Source organism: Elgaria multicarinata, chromosome 5 (genome assembly GCF_023053635.1).
Source record: "Elgaria multicarinata webbii isolate HBS135686 ecotype San Diego chromosome 5, rElgMul1.1.pri, whole genome shotgun sequence".
Lineage (NCBI taxonomy): Eukaryota > Metazoa > Chordata > Lepidosauria > Squamata > Anguidae > Elgaria > Elgaria multicarinata.
In genome coordinates, this window is record NC_086175.1 from 8,304,826 (window position 1) to 8,327,511 (window position 22,686).

The 22,686-nt window shown below is 40.6% G+C and overlaps 1 protein-coding gene across 2 annotated transcripts in view; it reads left to right on the top strand.

The window, feature by feature from the left end:
• The window catches only part of ELF1 (E74 like ETS transcription factor 1), an 84,802-nt gene that overhangs the window by 50,569 nt on the left and 11,547 nt on the right, over window positions 1-22,686 (top strand). For both annotated transcript variants that reach the window (XM_063125976.1, XM_063125974.1), the window contains exons 3-8: window positions 10,894-11,068; window positions 14,945-15,052; window positions 15,708-15,869; window positions 17,193-17,276; window positions 18,083-18,275; window positions 21,339-21,812. In XM_063125976.1, the coding sequence (XP_062982046.1) occupies window positions 10,894-11,068; window positions 14,945-15,052; window positions 15,708-15,869; window positions 17,193-17,276; window positions 18,083-18,275; window positions 21,339-21,812 (1,196 nt within the window). The remainder of the gene's footprint in view (window positions 1-10,893; window positions 11,069-14,944; window positions 15,053-15,707; window positions 15,870-17,192; window positions 17,277-18,082; window positions 18,276-21,338; window positions 21,813-22,686) is intronic.

Here is a 22,686-nt window from a genome sequence, read left to right on the forward strand (position 1 = left end):
ACATGACCTGTACACTATGCTCAACGTACTCCGAGGGAAGCTCAGAGAATGGCAACAAGGGAGAGGGTTCTCAGTGGTGGCACCCCAATTAAGGAATGATCTCCCTGAAGAGGCCTGCCTGGTGCCAACATTGTTATCTTTTCAACGTCAGGTCAAGACTTTTCTTTTCTCCCAGGCATTTAACAGCTTATGCTGAGTTTTTTAGTTGACCCCAGATCTATATTTAGGCCTGGCTGAGAGTTCACAGTTGTTTAACATTTATATTGTCCTCGTATGTTGTCTGATGCCTGTTTTTATATTTTTTTGGTTTAAAATTTTGTATATTGATTTTAAATATTTAACATTTTATCTTTGTAAACCGCCCAGGGAGTTTTGGCTATGGGGCAGTATATAAATGTTAATAATAATAATAATGATGATGATGATGATGATGATGATGATGTTTTTGCAGCACTATAGAACTAGCATTTAGAACAGTTTGGTAATTTGACTGCTCTTGCCCTGCCAGCTATGTAGCCTGGCAAAACAGCTCATGAACAGCCTGCATGTAATGACAACCCTTGGTTTAAACAACAACCCGAAAGATTTCACAACGCAACAACAAATCATGGGTTCTTTTCATGGGTTGTTCGTGGTTAACATTCCATATTCAACCCCATGTGTTGTTGACTTGTGGCTTGTCATTTTGTGCAAACCTGGAACTATAGGTTAACTGTGGGTAACTTTTCATGCCAGTACTGCAAAGGCAGCTTGGAATACAAGGAGAGAGCGGGGTGATGGAGGAGAAAAAACAACTCAGAAACTGAGAAAACAATGGATGAACCTCACCCTGGTTTGTTCTACATCTGGCACACAAATCCTAGGTATGACTTCGTGCGAACCAGGCCATACTTAACCTATACTCAATCCATACTCAGGATTGCTGTTACTGCCCCTTTAGGACACTTCTCTAAAATTGAAAGCAGGCCTTTAGTGAAAATCTGGTTCATACATAATGACAACCCATAGGCTATATAACGGCAATCGTGAGTATGGATTGAGCAATTTACATATTGATGCAGGATCTCTCAAAAACCTGTGTTCTGTTATGTAAATCAATATGAGGTATGTCAATACTGATTGCATTATTCACATAACTAAAATATATAGTTCTTCTAACAGGCAATTTTCTCTGCTAGAAGATATTCCATGTACCTCATAAAGCACGAACAATACTGAGATTTTAAAAAGTGGCTTTCATTTTAGCCCTGCCAAACTTGGGTGGGTGTCATCTCTGAATCTATTCAAGAGACAACAAATGAAATACAATACAATTCAGAACAAACAGTTGTATTTTAAACAATTCTATGAATTTCTTATCCTAGGGAAGCTTTGAAAAATTACATTCACAAAGAGTTTTTGTAATTTATCATCGCAATTTAGGACTGTTCCAAAATTCTGGTTTCTGCTAACATGCTGAATTATAGATATACTATGTTTAGGCAACTCTAATAGAGTTGCCTTCTCCATTACTGTGACATAATCTTGTGTTTTTGCTATACCTTCCATTCCATTAACCTGTACAGATTACTAGATCTCAAACCTCCTGCTACATGACCAACAAGCTCCTAAACACAGATGGACAACTTCTGACCTTGCAGATGTGTTACCCTGTAACTCCCTTGACCTTTCACTGTTGGCTGTCCTGGCTAGGTGTCAGGGATTCCAAGCCCTCCCACCAAGTAGTGAGGCAACAGAGAATAGCTGTGCAATGCACAAACTCTTTTATTCTGTTAATAGTACCTCTTTACTTCTAAACCGACGGCAAAGAGAGATGTCATTTGGACCATATTTGTAAACTAGCATTTTTGTTAAGTGAACTACTGAATTAGGGCAATTGTCAACTACTGCACAGGTTTTCAACTGTGCTTGACCAGCTCTTTCTGGAATCCTTTCTCAGTGAGGATCTTCCCTGCTCAACTTCTGAAGGGCAGCCCCTCTGGCAGACCACCCCCACCTTCTCAGCCCTGCCCGCTTAACTCAGTGATGGGCTCTGGCACCTGTCAATTACAGTGCTCCCTTCCCCTCTGACAGAGGCCAGGTCCCCACAGGGTGCGGGGAAAACGGTGTCTGTGTCCTGGGAAGTTTCTTTGCTAACTCCTGGAGAGTGCTGGGAAATTTCTTCCCCCACTTCCTGTCCTAGCTAGGCTTCTTCTAGCTTGGCCTCCAATTCTGAATCAGAGTCAGAAACCAAATCAGGGAGCCTTGGTCCTATCCTGACACTAGGGCTGATGGGAGTTGTAGGCCAAAACATCTGGAGATCCACAAATGTCCCAGCTGTGCTTAGAATGACCACAACAGCCACATTTTTTAAAATAATTCTGTGGTCTGGATACTTCCTTATAAGATTCAGAATCTAAGGAAGAATAGTAACATCCGTGGGACGCTTTCAGAAGAGAAGCTAATGCCTATACTAGATCTTGATTGCTAGAGAATTATATCATTCTGCCAAATTTTCCCATAATAACCAATGTAATGCTGTCTCTCTCTCTTATTTCTATGTTCTCTTACAAAGACCAAGTTCAGACAACATGATAACCAGTGGTGGTTTAAATAGTCGACGGTTGGTTATTTTGCCCACCATGGGCTATCGTGTTGTGTGAAGGGAGTTTTTTTAACCAACAGTTGATTATTTGGCCGGAATAAACAACTTAAATAACCAACACTTTGCAAAGTTGGCTATTTGAACCACAATTGGTTATTGTATTGTGTGGAGCATACCACTGGTTATTTCCTTGGCCACCACTGGTTATTTCGTCAGCCACAGAGTTGCAAGACAAGAGCAGTCAAAGTGGTAGCGGCCACTCTAGTTCAGCCAGCAGGATAGATTTTTGAAAGCAATGGCTGATGGGATACTAGTGGGAGGACTGAGGTGGAAGGGAGGTTGGGGGATGAGTGAGTCAAATCAGCACTAATCCTAATCCATGCCACGATTGATTATTACCATGTTGTGGGGGAAGTAGCCCCCTAGATAAACAACTGTTGAGTTGATTTATTATTATTATTATTATTATTATTATTATTATTATTATTATTATTATTATTTATTTGTATAGCACCATCAATGTACATGGTGCTGTACAGAGTAAAACAGTAAATAGCAAGACTCTGCCGCATAGGCTTACAATCTAATAAAATCCTAGTAAAACAATAAGGAGGGGAAGAGAATGCAAACAGGCACAGGGTAGGGTAAGCAGGCACAGGGTAGGGTAAAACTAACAGTATAAAGTCTGCACAGTATAAAGTCTGTGTGGCTCACCGCAAGAATCTGATTTTGTGAGTCACTGCACTGATGCAACACGAACACTGAACACTGGGATGGATCCAAAGGATTCCTTCCTTCTGAAGAAGGAATCCTGGATCTGAGAAAGATTTCTTCAGACAGAAAAAAGGAAAATGGATCCAACTCACTGTACTTATTATTTATTTATTTATTTATTTATTTATTATTATTACCCTACCATTGACTGTCATGTTCCATTGTTCTAAAAATATGTAAATATTACTTTTAATGCCATGTGGCTGGAAGAAAGAATTGGCCTTGTAGTTTGTTTGGTTTTGCAGGAATGTGTTGTGGCAAGGGGAGACCATGTCCAATCAAAAGCATGAATGTAATATCTCATAAGAAATGTGAAGGTTTTCTGAGATCATTAAATGAAAAATTCAGCTTTCCCATAAAAGCCTTGTTTGCATGTAATGACAATCCAGAGTATCTTATGAGTATGTATTGAATCGTGGGATGTCATTATGTGCGAACCCTGCATAATGAGTTGTTGACTACAAACAGTAAATAGGTAGGTTCATGTTGGGAGAGGCACTGATGGCGCACCTCTCCTGGCATGAACAGATGCATTTACTATGCTCAGCATTTGAGGCCCACCTCCAGTTGCCTCCTTTGAGGGAGGATTGGAAGGTAGCAACAAGGGAGAGGGCCTTGGCGGTGATCCCCTAATTATGGAACGACCTCCCTAGCTTGGCACCAACAACCTTTCGGCGCACCGTCCTCGTTTCTCAGTCATTTGGCAGCATATGATAAGATTTTAATCAGATCCTGGATTTTCTTATTTATTATTTAAAATCGCTTAGATGTATGTATGTATGTATATGTATGTGTGCTGTCTGTTTATATGTTTGTATGTGTGTGTATATATATATATACTGTATTTTTAAGGTTTTTAATCTTTGCAAACTGCCCAGATAGCTTTGGCTATAAATGCAATTAATTGAAATAACGCACGAAGAGAATCCATGGGGTGGGTTAAACCATTGTGCAGGATTTGCATGGAACCCACAATTCAGTGACAGCTGATACTCAACCCATATGCTGGGTTGTCATTGTGTGAGAACAAGGTCATAGTTTGGACATCCTCCAGAATGCAACTGAGAAAATAATGGTTTAGTTTCACTTGCTTAAATAGACCAGTTTTTTGAAACATATGTGTGCTGCTTTGTTAAAACATTGCAGTTACAAAGCAAATATTTATTCAGACAAATACATGACTTAATCTACTTATGACTACTCAAGGAGCTCAGAAATGCTAGATCCAATGACAGACCAGGGACATCCAAGCTACTGCACACACACACTAACACAATTATTTTCCAACCCAAGAGCCTTCAGAGTGCAGCACACTTTTTTAAACAGTTTCTTCAAGGGCTCAGGTTTGGAGAGCAAAATTTAAAAGGCAAAAAAGGAGCCTTCTCTCCAGCTTTCTCTCTCACTCTATATGTACATATTATGTTCTTATAATGAACAAGCAAAACACATGCTAACAAGGTAGATGTGGGGAAATCTTGTTGACCAATCTGATGATAGCTGGTCCAGTTGGCATGGTATAACATCAGCATGGCAGAAGTGAAGACAAGTTTCACTTTTAATTTGACAATTTTATTTTAATAGGTAGCCATTGTGGTAGTTAAGTATGGGGTTAGAGACCTAGCTTCAAATTTCCATGGGGCCATGAAGTTCTTTGGGTGACCTTGGGCCAGTTGTTGCCCCTCAGCCTAACCTACCAAGGTTACTGTAAGGAGAAAATGAGCCATCTTAGAGGAAGTGTGTGATATAAATGTAAGAAATAAGTATATTTGGAGACTATTGGAGGAGTAGAAAGTCTGAGTCCTATCATCCAACGTCCTACAAGTTTGAATTGGTAAGGTTGAACTTTGGATGTCCTTAGAGCAGTTCATGATTCTACTGAATTGCTTAACATTTTTTCCTGTGTCTCTTTGCTGTGACTTTTTATCTGTTTGGACATAACCATCTGACTGGTGCTGCCCTGTTTCACTTCCTGTTTGACGAGGCCTGCCTGATTGGGGGGGTGGGTGGGGTCTACTGGATGCTGGCTTTTAAAGTTCTTCTTGCTTTTTTGTAGCTCTATCTTTTTATTGTAAAGCCAGTGTTTTATGACTGGAACTGAATTGTGAGAGAGCTTTTCTAATACTGCCTCTTGCTGAAACAAAATGCTGAAAGGCAGCAGGGGGAGGGGCTGTTAAAATATGTGGCTTTTTCTGGGGTAGGGGATACTACAGCGATAGCAATGTGATATTGCTAAGTATAAAATACTTATATTGTATTTTATATTATGGTTTTATACTGTTGTTTTATACTTTGAATGGTTTTAATTTTTGTGAACTGCCCAGAGAGCTCCGGCTATTGGGCGGTATAGAAATGTAATAAATAAATAAATAAATAAATAAATATTATATATATATATATATATATATATATATATATATATATTGTTGTTTATTCGTTCAGTCGTTTCCGACTCTTCGTGACTTCATGGACCAGCCCACGCCAGAGCTTTCTGTCGGCTGTCGCCACCCCTAGCTCCCCCAAGGTCAAGTCTGTCACCTCCAGAATATCATCCATCCATCTTGCCCTTGGTCGGCCCCTCTTCCTTTTGCCTTCCACTTTCCCTAGCATCAGCCTCTTCTCCAGGGTATCCTGTCTTCTCATTATGTGGCCAAAGTACTTCATTTTCGCCTTTAATATCATTCCCTCAAGTGAGCAGTCTGGCTTTATTTCCTGGAGTATGGACTGGTTTGATCTTCTTGCAGTCCACGGCACTCTCAGAATTTTCCTCCAACACCACAGTTCAAAAGCATCTATCTTCCTTCGCTCAGCCTTCCTTATGGTCCAGCTCTCGCAGCCATAGGTTACTACGGGGAATACCATTGCTTTAACTATGCGGACCTTTGTTGTCAGTGTAGTGTCTCTGCTCTTAACTATTTTATCAAGATTTGTCATTGCTCTCCTCCCAAGAAGTAAACGTCTTCTGATTTCCTGGCTGCAGTCAGCGTCTGCAGTAATCTTTGCGCCCAGAAATACAAAGTCTGTCACTGCCTCCACGTTTTCTCCCTCTATTTGCCAGTTATCAATCAAGCTAGTTGCCATAATCTTGCTTTTTTTGAGGTTTAACTGCAACCCGGCCTTTGCACTTTCTTCTTTCACCTTTGTCATAAGGCTCCTCAGCTCCTCCTCGCTTTCAGCCATCAAAGTGGTGTCATCTGCATATCTGAGGTTGTTAATGTTTCTTCCTGCAATTTTAACTCCAGCCTTGGATTCGTCAAGCCCAGCACGTCGCATGATGTGTTCTGCATACAAGTTAAATAGATAAGGTGAGAGTATACAACCCTGCCGTACTCCTTTTCCAATCTTAAACCAGTCCGTTGTTCCGTGGTCTGTTCTTACCGTTGCTACTTGTTCGTTATACAGATTCCTCAGGAGGCAGACAAGATGACTTGGTATCCCCATACCACCAAGAACTTGCCACAGTTTGTTATGATCCACACAGTCAAAGGCTTTAGAACAGTCGATAAAACAGAAATAGATGTTTTTCTGGAACTCCCTGGCTTTCTCCATTATCCAGCGGATATTGGCAATTTGGTCTCTAGTTCCTCTGCCTTTTCTAAACCCAGCTTTTACATCTGGCAATTCTCGCTCCATGAATTGCTGGAGTCTACCTTGCAGGATCTTGAGCATTACCTTGCTGGCATGTGAAATAAGTGCCACTGTCCGATAGTTTGAACATTCTTTAGTGTTTCCCTTTTTTGGTATGGGGATATAAGTTGATTTTTTCCAGTCTGATGGCCATTTTGTGTTTTCCAGATTTGCTGGCATATGGCATGCATCACCTTGACAGCATCATCTTGCAATATTTTGAACAGTTCAGCTGGGATACTGTCGTCTCCTGCTGCCTTGTTATTAGCAATGCTTCTTAAGGCCCATTCGACCTCACTCTTCAGGATGTCTGGCTCTAACTCACTGACCACACCGTCTGAGCTATCCCCGATATTATTATCCTTCCTATACAGATCTTCCGTATATTCTTGCCACCTTTTCTTGATCTCTTCTGTTTCTGTTAGGTCCTTGCCATCTTTGTTTTTGATCATACCCATTTTTGCCTGGAATTTACCTCCGATGTTTCTAATTTTCTGGAAGAGGTCTCTTGTCCTTCCTATTCTATTGTCTTCTTCCACTTCCGCACATTGCTTGTTTAAAAATAATTCCTTATCTCTTCTGGCTAACCTCTGGAATTTTGCATTTAATTGGGCATATCTCCCCCTGTCACTGTTGCCTTTTGCTTTCCTTCTTTCTTGGGCTACTTCCAGTGTCTCAGCAGACAGCCATCTTGCCTTCTTGGTTTTCTTTTTCTTTGGGATGTTTTTTGTTGCCACCTCTCTCTCTCTCTCTCTCTCTCTCTCTCTCTATATATATATATATCTCGCAGTATTACCAGGGAGGTTAACATCCATCTGTTGCTATTTCTGAGTGGTGACCCACAAAATAAAGATAAGAACTGTCTTGTGAGTGAGACGGTTAATAGCACCTCTCAGTGAAATAAAAACACAGAGTAAGGGTGTAAATATCCCATTTAAAATAGGTGGTGGGTTTTTTTAAGAGAACTTGTTGGGTCCCAGGTCTAAAACAACTACCTTAGATTGTTTATTTGTTTGTTTATAGAGTCTGTGCCCCTCCCTTTAACCAAAAAGACTTCAATGGCAGCTTATAAAGATATTTCTTAAGACAGATCCTTCCTGCAGGCTCATGATCTAAAAACACGGCACAAAAGGAAAAGGGATTGGGAGGGAAGAACAAAAAAGTAAATTCACTAGATTCACAGTTGCAAAGTTCAGCAGGTCATGGACACCATTGGAGAGCTGCTGTTTCCTCTCCCTCTGATGGCCTCGTACAGATCCAGGCATGATGGAGGGATGTTTGAATGCTGCTGCTTCCTCTGAAAGCCTCAGGAGCGACAGTTGGTAGCAGGAGGGTGGAGGAAGCTCAGCTAACTGCTGTTTCTTCTTCCTCATTTGCTTTGTTAGGGTTGTTTTAATTTGTGTTTGTAAATACTGTAATAGGCACCTAGTCCATGATAGATGCTTGAAAATGTATAGACTGACCTTAAAGGTAGCTGTGTTGGCCATAAGAAAAATGTCAAAATCCATATTAGTGTAAGCCATCTCAAAGGTCACAAAATGTGCAAATTTTCAAGACCTCCAGATCTCTTCATCGGGTAAGATGTTATGAAAAGCGGATTGGGAGCAGGGCAGAGTATTGGGGGGGGGGGGGCGGGAAAGGCTGACAATGTTGAAGTTATGATTTCAGCCTTTCCCTCCACTGCTATTCCCCCTTCAGTTGTGTTTTGCACATTTTTTGACTTTTTGAGTTGTACTAATAAAGATTAGGACAGTAATACAGATTTTGGAATGTAAAATGTTGGTTATTCCGTTTCTGGAAGTCCAATTTCCCCATTAGTTAACAGAAAGATACCTATAACTAGCTTTTAAAACCTATCAAAACCAAAAATTAAATAAATGAAATTATCTTCCGAGCTTTTTACTGAAAAATGTTCAGTCCTGATAACCCCTTAGATGTCCCCCCCTCTTTACACTAGTCTGAACTGCAGACATATTTGCTTCTGTTTTTTTTACAGATGGTTTACACTGATCCTTGATAAATAACTAGTGTTAACATGGCCCCAACTCAGTGGTGTTCAGTAATTTTTGCTGACAAGGATGCTAGTAAACAAATTTTAAAACTTTTGTTCCATTAAAAACACTTTCATAGTAAAAATTGCTCAGTCAGCAAAGTTAGGTATTAGGATCCCCATACCTAGAAGTCTCTTAAAATCCAACCTCTTTTTGTGAAATTGCAAGTCTCCTCTCTCTCTCTCTCTCTCTTTCTCACACACACACACACACACACGAACGAGAGAACCAGTGTGTGGTGGTTTAGCTAGAATGTTGTCTTAGAGTATAGGATTCCTGCTCAGTTATGAAGCTAACTATGTTGCTTTGGGCATGCCATCATCTCTCAGCCTAACCTACTGCATTGACTTGTTGTGACAGTAAAACACCTTGATGCGATCCTTTGAAGAAGGACAATTATACTAGTGTAACAAACAAGTTACATTTTATTTCAACATACACATTGCTAATGGAAAATCCTGAGTAATATAAAACAGATTTCTTTCGACAGATGATACAACATTTTCCTGTGGTGTGCCATGCTAGTTGAAAACCTCTTTATGTGAGGGGCTGCTTTTGAAAAGACTACTTCCTGCTTTAATTATTTCCATCCAAAACAATTCCCACGTCCCCAGTCGTAGCTTCTTTGCTTGTTCTTAGCTGTGATACATAATGGAAATGTTGGGGTTTGGCAATAACGTGGAGAAGGAACAAGGAATAAGTTGCAGTGTTCATTATAGTATAATATATTAAAAGTCTATGAAATACCATTGGGGGAAAATGGGATATTTAGGAGAAGCAGTATTCTGCTCTCCTTCATCAAAATCAGTACCCCATGTTCCATAAAAGCTCAGAGTGTGGCAAAGAGAGAAGATGTTAGAATTATATTGAACTATAGCAGGGCCGGGAAACCTCAGAACTAGGGTTTAAATCCAGTCCTCCTAAGGTCCCAATCCAGCCCTCCGGAGATGCCTCAAAGGTTGGCCCCACACCCTCTCCGCCAATGACCACCATTATTGAGTGGTTTCCTAGCTTTTGTGCAGTTCTTCCCCATTTTAAAAGGTTGAAACACCTCTCCCAACACTTAGTTACCGGTAGTAATACCTTTAAGCTACAATAGGCTGGCATTTTCTGAATTTTTGGCTCATGTATCAATCATAAATTGGACTTTTTGCATGTTGGATATATTATTGGGGATTACATGATTCTTTGCATGTTTTTGGCCTATCATCTGAAAATAGTAATTAAAAAGCTGCATTAGCAGAAATAGTCTGTAGAAAATATAGATATAGTGTACTTGTGATGTTGGGGCTATATATAGAAATGATTAAAGTTGACAGCAAGAAAGAATAGCTTGTTTAAGGTTACCTATTAAGTTTATGGCTTAAGTGAGACATGAACTCAGAATTTCCGGGTTCTCAACTCACACTCTTAACCACTCTGATATATCAGCACTCACAGAGTTGGATATTACTGAAAGGCTATCTAGACCAGAAGACTTCAAACTTTTCAGGTCCAGGATACACCTTTAGCCCAAACTTGCAGTTTAGGAATCTGCTTCTTAATTTCGTTAGAATATATATATTGGTGATAATGCTGCTGCTATAAACCAACATCCTTAGGTCAGACTGACCCAGTAAAGGGTTCCAATTCACTAGTTTAAGACTAATAATAGCTAGATCATGCCTGTGCCAAAAAGCAGGGCTACAAACTAGAGCAGATGCACAGCAATATGTGCTTACAAAACAATGCATTACTCCAGCTGACTCATGTAGGTTAGCTAAGAAATACATTTGCCAATTTGTGTTTTGATGTTTTGTCTAGGTACTCCAGTTATTCACCGATGAAGTTTTTTTGTGTGTCTTGCCCCTTTGTTTACAGCTGGGTGATCCATCTATATTTCCTGCTGTCATTGTGGAACATGTACCTAGTGCTGATCTCCTGAACAATTATTCTGGATTATCATGTGTTGCTGAACCCAGTGACATGATAACAGAGAATTCACTGGATGTTGCAGAAGAGGAAATTATAGAAGATGATGACATCACCCTTACAGGTTTGTGAGCATTTTTCCATGGTCACTTAAAAGACACAGTGGGCCAGTTCACGTGATCACTGCAACCCACTGTGGCTTAAGCCTTAGTGGGCTGCAGGTGGCTATTTTGAATATTCAATCCACAGCAGGGGTTTACTGTGGTTTGTTGTGTCATCTAAACCCAAGCAGCAGCAGGGGTATTTGAGGGTTATTTAACCCTCAATCACTCCCTGCCACTTAAGTTCAGATGACGTGACAAGCTGCAATTGCAGCCCATGCCCAGTGAAGGGAGATGTCAGCGGAAGGGGAATGGCGTTACTGGAGCCCCCACTCTAGCATGCTGTGGCCCTCTGAGTATTTATAAGAGAACCAAGAGGCAGAGGTTCCAGAAAACTAGAGGGAAGAACCAAGCTGACAACAGCAGACAGAGGATACAGGAAGAAAAGACAGCTCTTTCCCACAGTAAGAGGGTCTACAGGCTTCAATTTAAATGTACTCAGTGGAGTAATTGTCAGGAGCCTGTAAATCAAAGTGTTTTATTTATTTATTTATTACATTTCTATACCGCCCAATAGCCGGAGCTCTCTGGGCGGTTCACAAAAATTAAAACCATTCATAATATAAAACCATAATATAAAACACAATAAAAAAGCTCAACCAGATAAAAACAGCAGCAATGCAAAATTACAAATTTAAAACACCATGTTAAAATGTATTTATAGATTGTTTAAATGTTGGGAGAATAAAAAGGTCTTCACCTGGCGTCTAAAAGCATATAATGTAGGTGCCAAGCGAACCTCCTTAGGGAGCTCATTCCACAGCTGGGGTGCCACAGCAGAGAAGGCCCTCCTCCTGGTAGCCACCTGCCTCACTTCCTTTGGCAGGGGCTCGCGGAGAAGGACCCCTGAGGATGACCTTAGGGTCCGGGCAGGTACATATGGGAGGAGGCGTTCCTTCAGATAACCTGGCCCCAAGCCGTTTAGGGCTTTAAATGTTAATACCAGCAGGTGTTGAACCTGCCTTGTGCCTGTATCCTCATGGATGAAGAAGAGTATAATCTTGCCACACTGTTCCTTTTGTGTTTTGTAAACATGCAAAGGAGGTTAAATATCTTAACTTGCATTAGACAGAAGCCAAAGAACTGTGAAAAAAGTTCCTTGAGCACAAAGGAGTTTGAGATGTATGATTTTGGAACTTGCTCAGTTTCAAGAGCAGTTTACGATATGATTTGGGCACCAGCTATTCAAAGGAAAAAAAAGTAAAGGTCAGCATAAGCTCATTACATTTGCCCACACAGTTCTTTGGATCCAAGCCTCTGTTCCAGTTCTTCAGGATTCCAACCATTGGTGTAATTTTATTATTTATCTATATAAATAAAAATGTAAATGTTCGTTCGAAACAGACGTTATATCTCCGAAAGTTCTTCACCGATTGCTTTGGAATTTTGACACAACGTTGCATTCGAACATGCGAGCGTTGTTATGTAACCATGTTCTATATGGGGTCAAAAGTTTGTCTTAAAATTGAAGAAATAGGCCTCCTCAAAACCAGTCCTGCTGATCATTGTGACATCGCCAACCAGTAGGCCAATCCACTGTCTCTGCCTCCTCTCCTATTTGCATGTTCTCTCCTATTTGCTCTTATAGGTCATTGTGACATCGCCAACCAGTAGGCCAATCCACTGCCTCTGCCTTCTCTCCTATTTGCATGTTCTCTCCTATTTGCTCTTATAGGTCATTGTGACATTGCCAACCAGTAGGCCAATCCACTGCCTCTGCCTCCTCTCCTATTTGCATGTTCTCTCACAATTGGCTGAGTGAATATAGATGTCACACCTGTGACAGTTACACGTTCTGAAGAAAGGTAACTGCCAGGAGTTTCCACTAACCTCACCGTAAAAACATCCTTTTTTAAAAACCAAACAGTAGGCCAATCCACTGCCTCTGCCTCCTCTCCTATTTGCATGTTCTCTCACAAAACTTTGCAATGGCACGCGGCTTGCAGTAAAAAAATTACTGAGCAACGTCATAGAAGGAACAATCTTGACAGGACCTTTCAAAGGTGAAGATGTCCTCATTCCTCGCATTCCTATGATTCCAACAGATATGCCATTTCAATTTAAGAGATTGCAATTCCCAATTCGATTGGCATTTGCAATCACCATCAACAAAGCTCAGGGCCAATCTTTAGAATTGTGCGGTTTAGATCTAGACACAGGTTGCTTCTCGCATGGACAATTATATGTTGCGTGTTCTAGAGTCGGCAAACCAGACAATCTCTATATCTACACAGACAATGGAACAACTAAAAATATTGTATATCCACAAGCATTGTGAAATTAAACATATTAGAAACATCCACTTTGTCTTTTCTTTCTTTTCAATTTAACCAGACTGAGCCACAGCAACGCATGGCAGGGTACAACTAGTTAATAATAGTTATATAAATAATCTCTAAGTGATTTTGGTTTATTCTTTTCTGTTTTTCTTCATTACTATGTTGGTTCCTACCCCCATTTTGTGTTTCCTTGATGCAGCTATTGTCCTATCCTAGGATCCTTGTCTCTGCATACATTAGAGCTAGACACAACCATGCCTGTTTTTAAGTACAGATATAATAATCATATAATAATTTATTTCTTACCCACCTCTCCATCTCGATCGAGGTGGGGAAAAACAATAAAATACATAATACTCAATTAAAACATAATATATATTGTTAAAAACATCCTAAAAGCGTTTTAAAAACATCTTAAAATTCCACTGGATAGGCCTGCCGGAAGAGATCAGTCTTTATAGCTTTCTTGAATGCTAGTAGACTGTTAAGTTGACGAGTCTCCTCCGGCAGGCCATTCCACAGTCTGGGAGCAGCAGAAGAGAACATCCTCTGGGTAACAGTTGTTAATCTAGTTTTTGCTAGCTGAAGTAGATTTTTCCCAGAGGATCTGAGTGTGCGGGGCGGATTGTATGGCAGAAGGCAATCCTGCAGGTAGCCTGGACCCAAACCATGTAGGGCTTTAAAGATAATAACCAACACTTTATACTTTGCTCGGAAACTAATTGGCATCCAGTGAAGAGATTTTAAAACTGGTGTAATGTGGTCCCCCCTAGGTGTACTGGTGACCAGCCTGGCTGCCATATTTCGAACTTGTTGAAGTTTCTGGACTAGTTACAAAGGTAGCCCTATGTAGAGCGCATTGCAGAAGTTGAGCCTTGAAGTTACCAGCCCATGCACTACCGTCTTTAGGTCTTTTAACTCTAGGAAGGGGCGCAGCTGGCGTATGAGCTGAAGCTGATAGTAGGCCCTCCTGGCTGTCGCATCTGTCTGGGCTGTCATTTGGAGCGACGGATCCAGAAGCACCCCCCGCAAGCTGCAAACACAGTCTTTCAGGGGGAGTGTAACCCCATCCAGAACCGGTTGACACACCTCCAAACCCAGGTTGTGGCTTTTGACAGCAAGCACCTCCGTCTTGTCTGGATTCAGCTTCAGTTTGTTTTTCTTCATCCAGCCCATTACCAAATCATATGCTGAAATCTGCAGACCTCACTTATCAATATTTTTGGTACTGTTTCCCAATAAAGTTGATAATTGAAGAGCTTAGTCGGAGACACTGTTGACACACCATCATCAAACTGGGTTAAGTGGAAATTGGGGTGTATAAATGGAACCAGGCAAGAGGGGATTTGTTTATTGCAGAAGTGGCTGAAAGGAGATACTTCAGCTACAGACTATCTGCCATAAATAGTCTCTCTTCTTGTGGTATGTAGTTATGTCCCAGGATCCCATATGTGGGGTGAAAAAGCAAACGGATTTTTTTAAAAAAAAAGTTGTATTACACGCTAGAATTTTTATGAATTATTTCTGTTCTGTCTCTGCTTCTCTACCTCTTACTTTCAGTTGAAGCATCCTGCCATAATGGAGATGAAACAATGCAAACCATTGAAGCTGCTGAGGCCCTTCTCAATATGGATTCTCCTGGTCCAATGCTTGATGAGAAAAGATCAAGTGAGTCTTAACAGGAATAAATATGAAGAAAATGTGTTCTGTAGAAAAGCAAAATAAAAATAAAAATGTGTGACTGTGTTGGATTCTGCAGAAAGAGGATTTTGCAAAACAGGCTTTTTAAATTCTCTAGTAGTTTCACTTGTAGTTTTGCCATTGCACTGTTGAGCAGGTTGGGGCTTATCTTCTCAGAAAGTTTATTAACAACCCATTCATTTTGTGCTAATCTCTTGATTTTAAGAAGTCAAGTGGCATACTCAAATATTTAATATTCACAGCATTATTCTCTTTCTACATTCAATTATCAACTTTTCTTTACCTTGGCACAAGCTGCAGATCTTCACATCAATCAGTTATTTCATTAACTACAAATTTGCTGGGATTATAAAACCTCATTCATTTTTGTAGGCTTCTTCTCAACAGTCCTGTAAAATTGCAGTTAAGTAGTAATTAGTCAAGAGAAACTATAAACTATATTATATTGATTCAAGTTATTGAAACACTGTATTTTTTTAAAGGGTTAATTAAGATAATTCAGATTCATTAGAGTTATTGGCAGTCTTAGTCAACAGAATCTTGTTTTTTTTTTAACCTGATTGCTAAGAGGTATGCTAAAACTGGTCAGGTATTTCATGATCTCTTTGCTGTTTTTCTGAAGCACATGTGTTTGGAGTAGAGGATGATGTTGACATTGGCCCTATTACGCATGTGTCAGTCACAGTGGATGGGATCCCAGAAGTAGTTGAGGTACACCAAATCCAAGATGCATTTGCTGAATCACCAAGCACTCTAGCACTTGAGCAACCAAAGAAGAGAAAAGGTAAGGAAACATTGATGTGTGCTAAAAAGCCACCTACAAGTGTAGTTTCTTATCTGAGTGTGCGTTTATAGTACACAATTACCAATGTATATTGAGAAACAACCATTCTTCTGTAAAAGCCTGTCTGGTCTTTGTGGGAAGCCTTTATCTTGGTCCCACCGCCATCAGGGGCATATTTGGTGGGGATGCAAGAGAGGGCCTTCTGAGTGGCCACTCGTACGCTCTGGAGATCTCCTTGCTAAGAAGGGACATGATGTCTCCCTTTTTGTTGTCCTTTTGCTGGGAGACAAGATGCTTTTATCCAGGTAGGCATTTAGGATGTAAGCTAGTTTGTTGCTGAAGGTTTTTTTAAATGATTAGTTGCTGTTTATTGATTTTATATTGATTTTATTGTGTTTTGTGTTCTTTGATTTGTTCTTATGCTATGTTTTGATTGAGATTGAATTAATTTTATTTACGGTCACAAGACTAGCAAAACAACACAACAATATGAGCACATATAATATTCCCAAACCGATGGAATAAAATGGGACTTGTACTACAACATCTGGCTGAGAAATACTCCTCTGTTTCCGGAGGGACACTTTACACAGCCTTCATCGACTTTAAGTCTGCTTTCGATCTAATCCGGAGAGACAGGTTGTGGCAAAGGCTTGAGGATACCAACATTGATAGGCGATTGTTGTTTCTTATTCGTAGCCTCTATGATAAAATGTGGGTGCAGGTGAGATGCGACCGTGTAGGCCATCTGACCAGAGCGATTCCAACTCACATTGGTGTTAGACAGGGCCGTGTTCTTGCTCCCACCTTGTTTAACATTTATATCAACTCTTTGGTCAAGGAGTTCTAAACTCTCACCCTCCCAAGTTGGCACATAGACTTTTGTCTATTTTACTATATGCAGATGACGCGGTACTTCTCTCTTTGACATGCATTGGCTTGAGGCGGTTATTAAGAGCTTTAGGCATTTATCGTAAAACTGAAACGTTGGTAATTAATTACACTAAATCTAAAGTCTTGGTTTTTACCAGAAAGTGGATTAAACATCATTGGCAGATAAATGGGCATTCAATTGAACAGGTTAAAACTTATAAATATTTGGGAGTAATTTTTGATTGAGATTGTTTTTATCTGTATTTTTTTTTATTCTCAGCTGCCTTAAGCACCGTTTTTGGGAGAAAGGCAGGATATAAATGTAATAAATAAATAAAATTTGGCTGTGAGGATGGACGCAGGAATCGGTGTCCACTGAGTGAATTGACTGTACTGTGTCTATTTCATAGTTTCATTGTGAAAGCTTATATAACAGTGTTCTTCTTTCAGGGAAGAAACCCAAAGCTCCACGATCAGAGTCACCTACTCTGACTCCAAACATATCAGTGAAAAAGAAAAATAAAGATGGGAAGGGTAAGCATGGACTTTGTGAGCTGAGGGCTGTGGAATAGCGCCGAGTGTAACAAATTCTGGATAATGTAGGAGTGAAATACCAGCTAACAGCAGGGCTGCTTCATTTTGATCATAGAGGTTGGGAAGAAATAAAAGGAATTTCCTGATTTCATCTGAAGTCAAGTTGTGGTATATACGTGATAACAGCAAAATGGATAACTGGGAGATTACTCCTACCCATTCCTTGGCAACTTCTGTATTTTCCCCTACCACCATAGAATAATATGTTGCTGGTGCTTTCTGTTTTATGCTATGCTCTTTTCTTAAGATATAGATGGTTCTTCCAGTGTACAGTAGTATTATTTATTCTTAATGCAGCGTTACAAAAGAATGACATTTCTTGCAGGTGAGTTTATTGTTAAGTGAGAATCAGAATGGATTCAGCCATTATAGCCCTCTTTACAAAGGCTGCTGAAAATGTTTCCAGCTCTACACAAGGGCTCCTTACCAGCTAGGTTGCTATGGTCATATAGAGTTCTCTACGTAGTGCCAGTGCTATTGGAAATGTGGGGCACTTGCGTGGAGGCCTCGGACATTATTGGGCTGGTTCCCACCACAAGGAACCTACAAATGGTCCAGTCCACATGGGCCAAATTAAAGCCTCAAACCAAGAAATAGTTGGCTTCAAATTTTATATGTTGAAAAATGAGCATAAGGTTGGAACTTCTTTTAAAAAAGAAGAAAAAGTAATGTCTTATTGTAAAAATGAGGATTTTTGGGTTTAGTGTGTATTTATTTCTGAAAAGCTTTTCATTTATTTGTTTCAGGAAATACAATTTATCTCTGGGAGTTCTTACTAGCACTGCTTCAGGACAAGGCTACTTGTCCTAAATACATTAAATGGACTCAAAGAGAAAAGGGCATTTTTAAGCTAGTAGATTCCAAGGCTGTGTCAAGGTTGTGGGGAAAGCACAAAAACAAACCCGATATGAATTACGAAACAATGGGCAGAGCCCTCAGGTATGTGAAGTTAAGAAAATACCTACATTCTCTTAGCTGCAAATGAATATCATGAGGTTGAAAGCCTCCTAAAATGTCTACTTCTCTTTAAATGCATATTCAGTAGCTTATCAAAACAGGTGTAATTTCAAAATGTATGTAACAATATTAATCATTAATATTTCTAAATATTTGTGATTGTTCATCAGAAATTGTTGTTCCTACATCTTTTACATTTTTGTTCAAACTTGAGTTCTAGATCAGTTGAAAAGTTAAAAAGTCACCTGGTGCCAATTTTGCTATCTTTTCAGCGCCATCAAACAGCTTTTATTATCCAAGGTCTTTAAAGAGCTTTTGTCTCTGCATCGACTTCTTTTTTTCTGGTGTTTTTAATTTTGTGTTACTCTGTTGTAGTATATAATGTGTTGATTGTTGGTTTGATGTGGGTTTGTGTAAGGAGCACTGGAAAACTTTATTTGACGGGGTGATAAAGTATATAAGTAAGTAACATATAAGTTTATAAGTATATAAGTAAGCAAATATATAAATAATAGTACTTTAGAATACAATTTGATGGTGCCTAGGCAGTGTCTGAGGGGCCCATAGGATGCTTGGGATTCCCCACCACTTGTTTTTCCTTCCCCTGCCACTTGCTTGCTGCTCACCTCTGCAGCCAGGAAGCAGGAAGTTGGCAAACTTATCTACCAACTTCCTTGCTCTAAGGTGAACAGAAGCACCATAGCATGCGCAGCGGAAGTGATGTACAGCAGAAGTGGTGGCAACAGAGTGTGTGCGTGGTGTGTGTGTGTTTGTGTGTTGGGGCCTGGGGGAAGGCGGAAGAAGGAGCATGCAGTGGGCAGGCGAAGGTGGATGGCAGAAGCAGTGGGAGAGGTGGACGGTGGCAGGCAAAAGCTACAGGGGAAAGCAGGCAGCAGGAAAAGTGGCATCAGGCAGGAGGGGAATGAGAAGGAAATCCTGAGCTGGTGGGGGAGAAGAAGGAAGGCGGGGAAGCAAGAGAAGACCATATCTGGGGGCGGAGGTGGGCAAAAAACCAGGGAAACCCCTGCCAAAATGGGGGGGAAATGACAAATGTGCCCATCAGCCTGAAAAGAAAGGACAAATGGGCTCATGTACCTAAAAAAACCCTCGCCTATTCCTGCAGTAGACAGTGGCTAAACACTCCCCCTCCCAGCACTGTGGCACTTCTGAGGTCTGAGCTATGACCTCAAGAAGAAAAAGGAGAAGGAGGGACAGTGGCCTGTTTGTGAGTGAGGAGAGGAGAGGCCATGAATCTACTGTATCCAAATGCCTCCTAGCCACTGCCCCCCAGCCCATTCCAGCAGTGCATGTCAGTTAGATGGGTTCAGAGGCCTGTCTAGTGAAAAACTCTGCAAAGGAAGGTGTCAAGGCAAAAAAGCCTCAGTTGCTCCTCCCATCCTGCCAGCAAGAGCTTGGAATGTTGCGAGAGTCCATGGTGGGGTTGGAGTCTGATGGACTCCCCTGCACTAAGGCACGGGGCTCTCGTGGATCTATTCACCAAGCACCCACGTGCCCAATAAGTGGGTCCACCAGCCGGCCATTCCCATAGCGAGACACCATTTTTGTAGAAATGGTGGCTCGGGGATGTTTGTAAAAGTAATGTGCAAATAGCAGTCGTAAAGGGGTCATTTACGCAACATTATAGGTATGAGTGGTCCATTTATGCCTGTAATGTTGCATAAATGGTCCCTTTGCAGATCTAGGTGTGCATGGAAGCTCAGAAAATGGGTCCGGTGTGTGGGGGGGAGGGAACAATGGCTTGGCGACCACCTGGAGGAGCCAGATGGCAGTGAGTCAATCCATCCCTACTTGGAAGCCTCTAGTCTCAGAGGAAAGTAAAGCTATTGAGAGCTTACTTAGCTAGGAAAAATTCTCTTACTTAATAGAAATGGTAACCAAGCATACTTTACAACTACATTCATTGACTGCTACTGCATCAAACCAGAACAAGCCCAGAAACTCAGTACGCTCAAACTCAAGACTAAACATTTTCTTCACATATTATGATATAATTACCTCAAATGTTGGGAAATAACATGATAAATCAGTAAAGGATATATTAGATCAATAATTTTAATAGAGAATGAAAGTAATATATCCAAAATCTCCATTCATTTTTGGGGAGTGAAGGTCGAGTACCAATACGCGAAGAGCATGCCTTAAATGTTTTATTCATTGTGCTAAAAGAAAATATTTTATTATCCAAAATAGTTCAATTCTTCCAGGGGAACACCCCACCCCCAAGATCCTTGGAACAAAGAGAGGAAAAAAATCTGTCCTGAATTGTCCTGATTTTTTTCCCTGGGCCTTCACATCTCTAGTCGTGCCAAAGAGTCCCTGTAGCAATCAAGCAGATACTCACTGAGTATCATTACTCACAAACTTCCACTTGTAGCATGGATACCAACTGCTATACTGGTCATGATCATCTTCGACCCACAGCTGTGTTGTGGTTTACAGTGAGTTATAATCAAGCCACATGGGCCCTGTTCTGTACTGATGTGAAAACAATTATTCCAGTAGTAATTTGGGCACTATGGGTTGTATCCAATTGTGTCTCTCCACTCACACAAGGTGCTTCAACCAGAAGCTTATGTAAACTGAAGAGGGGAAGGCAATTTCCACTGATTCCTTTTCTTCTGCAACTTCCTGCATGCAACCAAAATCTTCAGAGGTTTGATGAACCCTTTAGAACTGTATGGTCAGTGGCATTAGAGTCTGCAGGAGAACGTGGGTATTTGCAGAAATCACTTCCCTCCGCCTTCCATTCTTGGAAGCTGCCACGGGAGCAAAGAAACTTCTGTGAATGGAGGACACAATGGCTGTACATACATCTTTCATGATAGAAAAATAATCTGTTAGGAGAAACTGCGTAAATTTTAACGGCTTAGTGGCAATAGTAGAAATAACAATAAATGATTTCTGTTCATTATTCTAAAAGGTATGTTGGTGCAATAAACTTTTATTGAAGTATTCATTTAGACAGGTTCCCCCCTTTATGTTTTCTTTTGAATAACCCTTGATGTATTTTCTTGCTTTGAACAGATACTATTACCAAAGAGGAATTCTGGCCAAAGTAGAGGGGCAACGTTTGGTATATCAGTTTAAAGAAATGCCAAAAGACCTCATCTACATAGATGATGACGATGATCCAAGTTCAAGTACAGACTCCCCTGATTCACCTTTACTCTCAACACCTATGGCTAATAGAAACCAGGTGGGCCGGTCCAAAGCATCTTCAAACACAGGGCCAAGAGGAGGATCTGCTGCTGTTTTAAAGATGCCAGTTAACTCCAAGTCTACCCAACTTCAGCAGCCTATGGAAACTCTACAACAGCAACCGCCTACTGTGGCATCAGAAATTTTGAGGACGATGCAGTCAGCTCATCCAGTACATCCAACTCAACTTTATCGGACAGTTCATTTAATGCAACCAGTGCAATCCATCCCAGAAGGACACACAGCAGTAACCAGTAACATGCTGGAGGAGACATTGAATCCTTCTGTTCAAAACGTAAGGTAAGAAAGTCAAAGCAGGTGCAAAACAGAGAAACATAAATTTGGTGCTGCTGCTGGAATCTTGAATATCTGATCTAATGACCGGGAAAAACTTTGAAGTGGCAAAAAAAGCTAGCAAAATGTTATCTTGTTGGAGCCGATTGGATTTTTCAAATTATTATACAAAATTGTTCATTTTTTCAGAGAAAAAAATAACAAAAACGGTCCTTGGAAAAGAAAGGGGGGGAATATCTTCTGAATTGTCCTGACTTTTTTCCTGGGTCTTCACATCTCCAACCATGCCAAAGGGCCTCTGGAATAGCAGTCAGACCTGCTCCTCTTGTGACCCATGAACAACCAACACACAACCATGTATTGTGGCCTGGCAGTTCCAGGCAAGCAGCAAAAAGTGCATGTTTATCAAGCCTCTGATGGGCCATCACACACAGATGGTTTGTGTCCTTGGAGGCATCAGAAATTGTGCAAATATTAAATATCATAGGTGGCTTATGTGATATTATTATTGTTGTTGTTGTTGTTACTATTATTATTATATTTATTTGTATCCCGCCTTTTGCCCAATACTGGGCCTCAGGGTGGCCTTACAAAGTTTAAAACATACAGTGTGTGTGTGTGTGTGTGTATATATATATATATATATATATATATATATGTTTAAAAAACACAACAAAATTATAAGTCATTAACATACATGGGCGGGGGGCAGATTATTCTCCAAAGGCCTGCTGGAACAAACAAGTTTTAGCCTGCTTCCGAAAGCCCATCAAGAGGGGAGCCAGCCTAGCTTCCCCTGGAAGAGAGTTCCAAAGCACTGGAGCAGCCACCGAGAAGGCCCTCTCTCATGTTCCCACCAAGCATGCCTGTGAAGATGGTG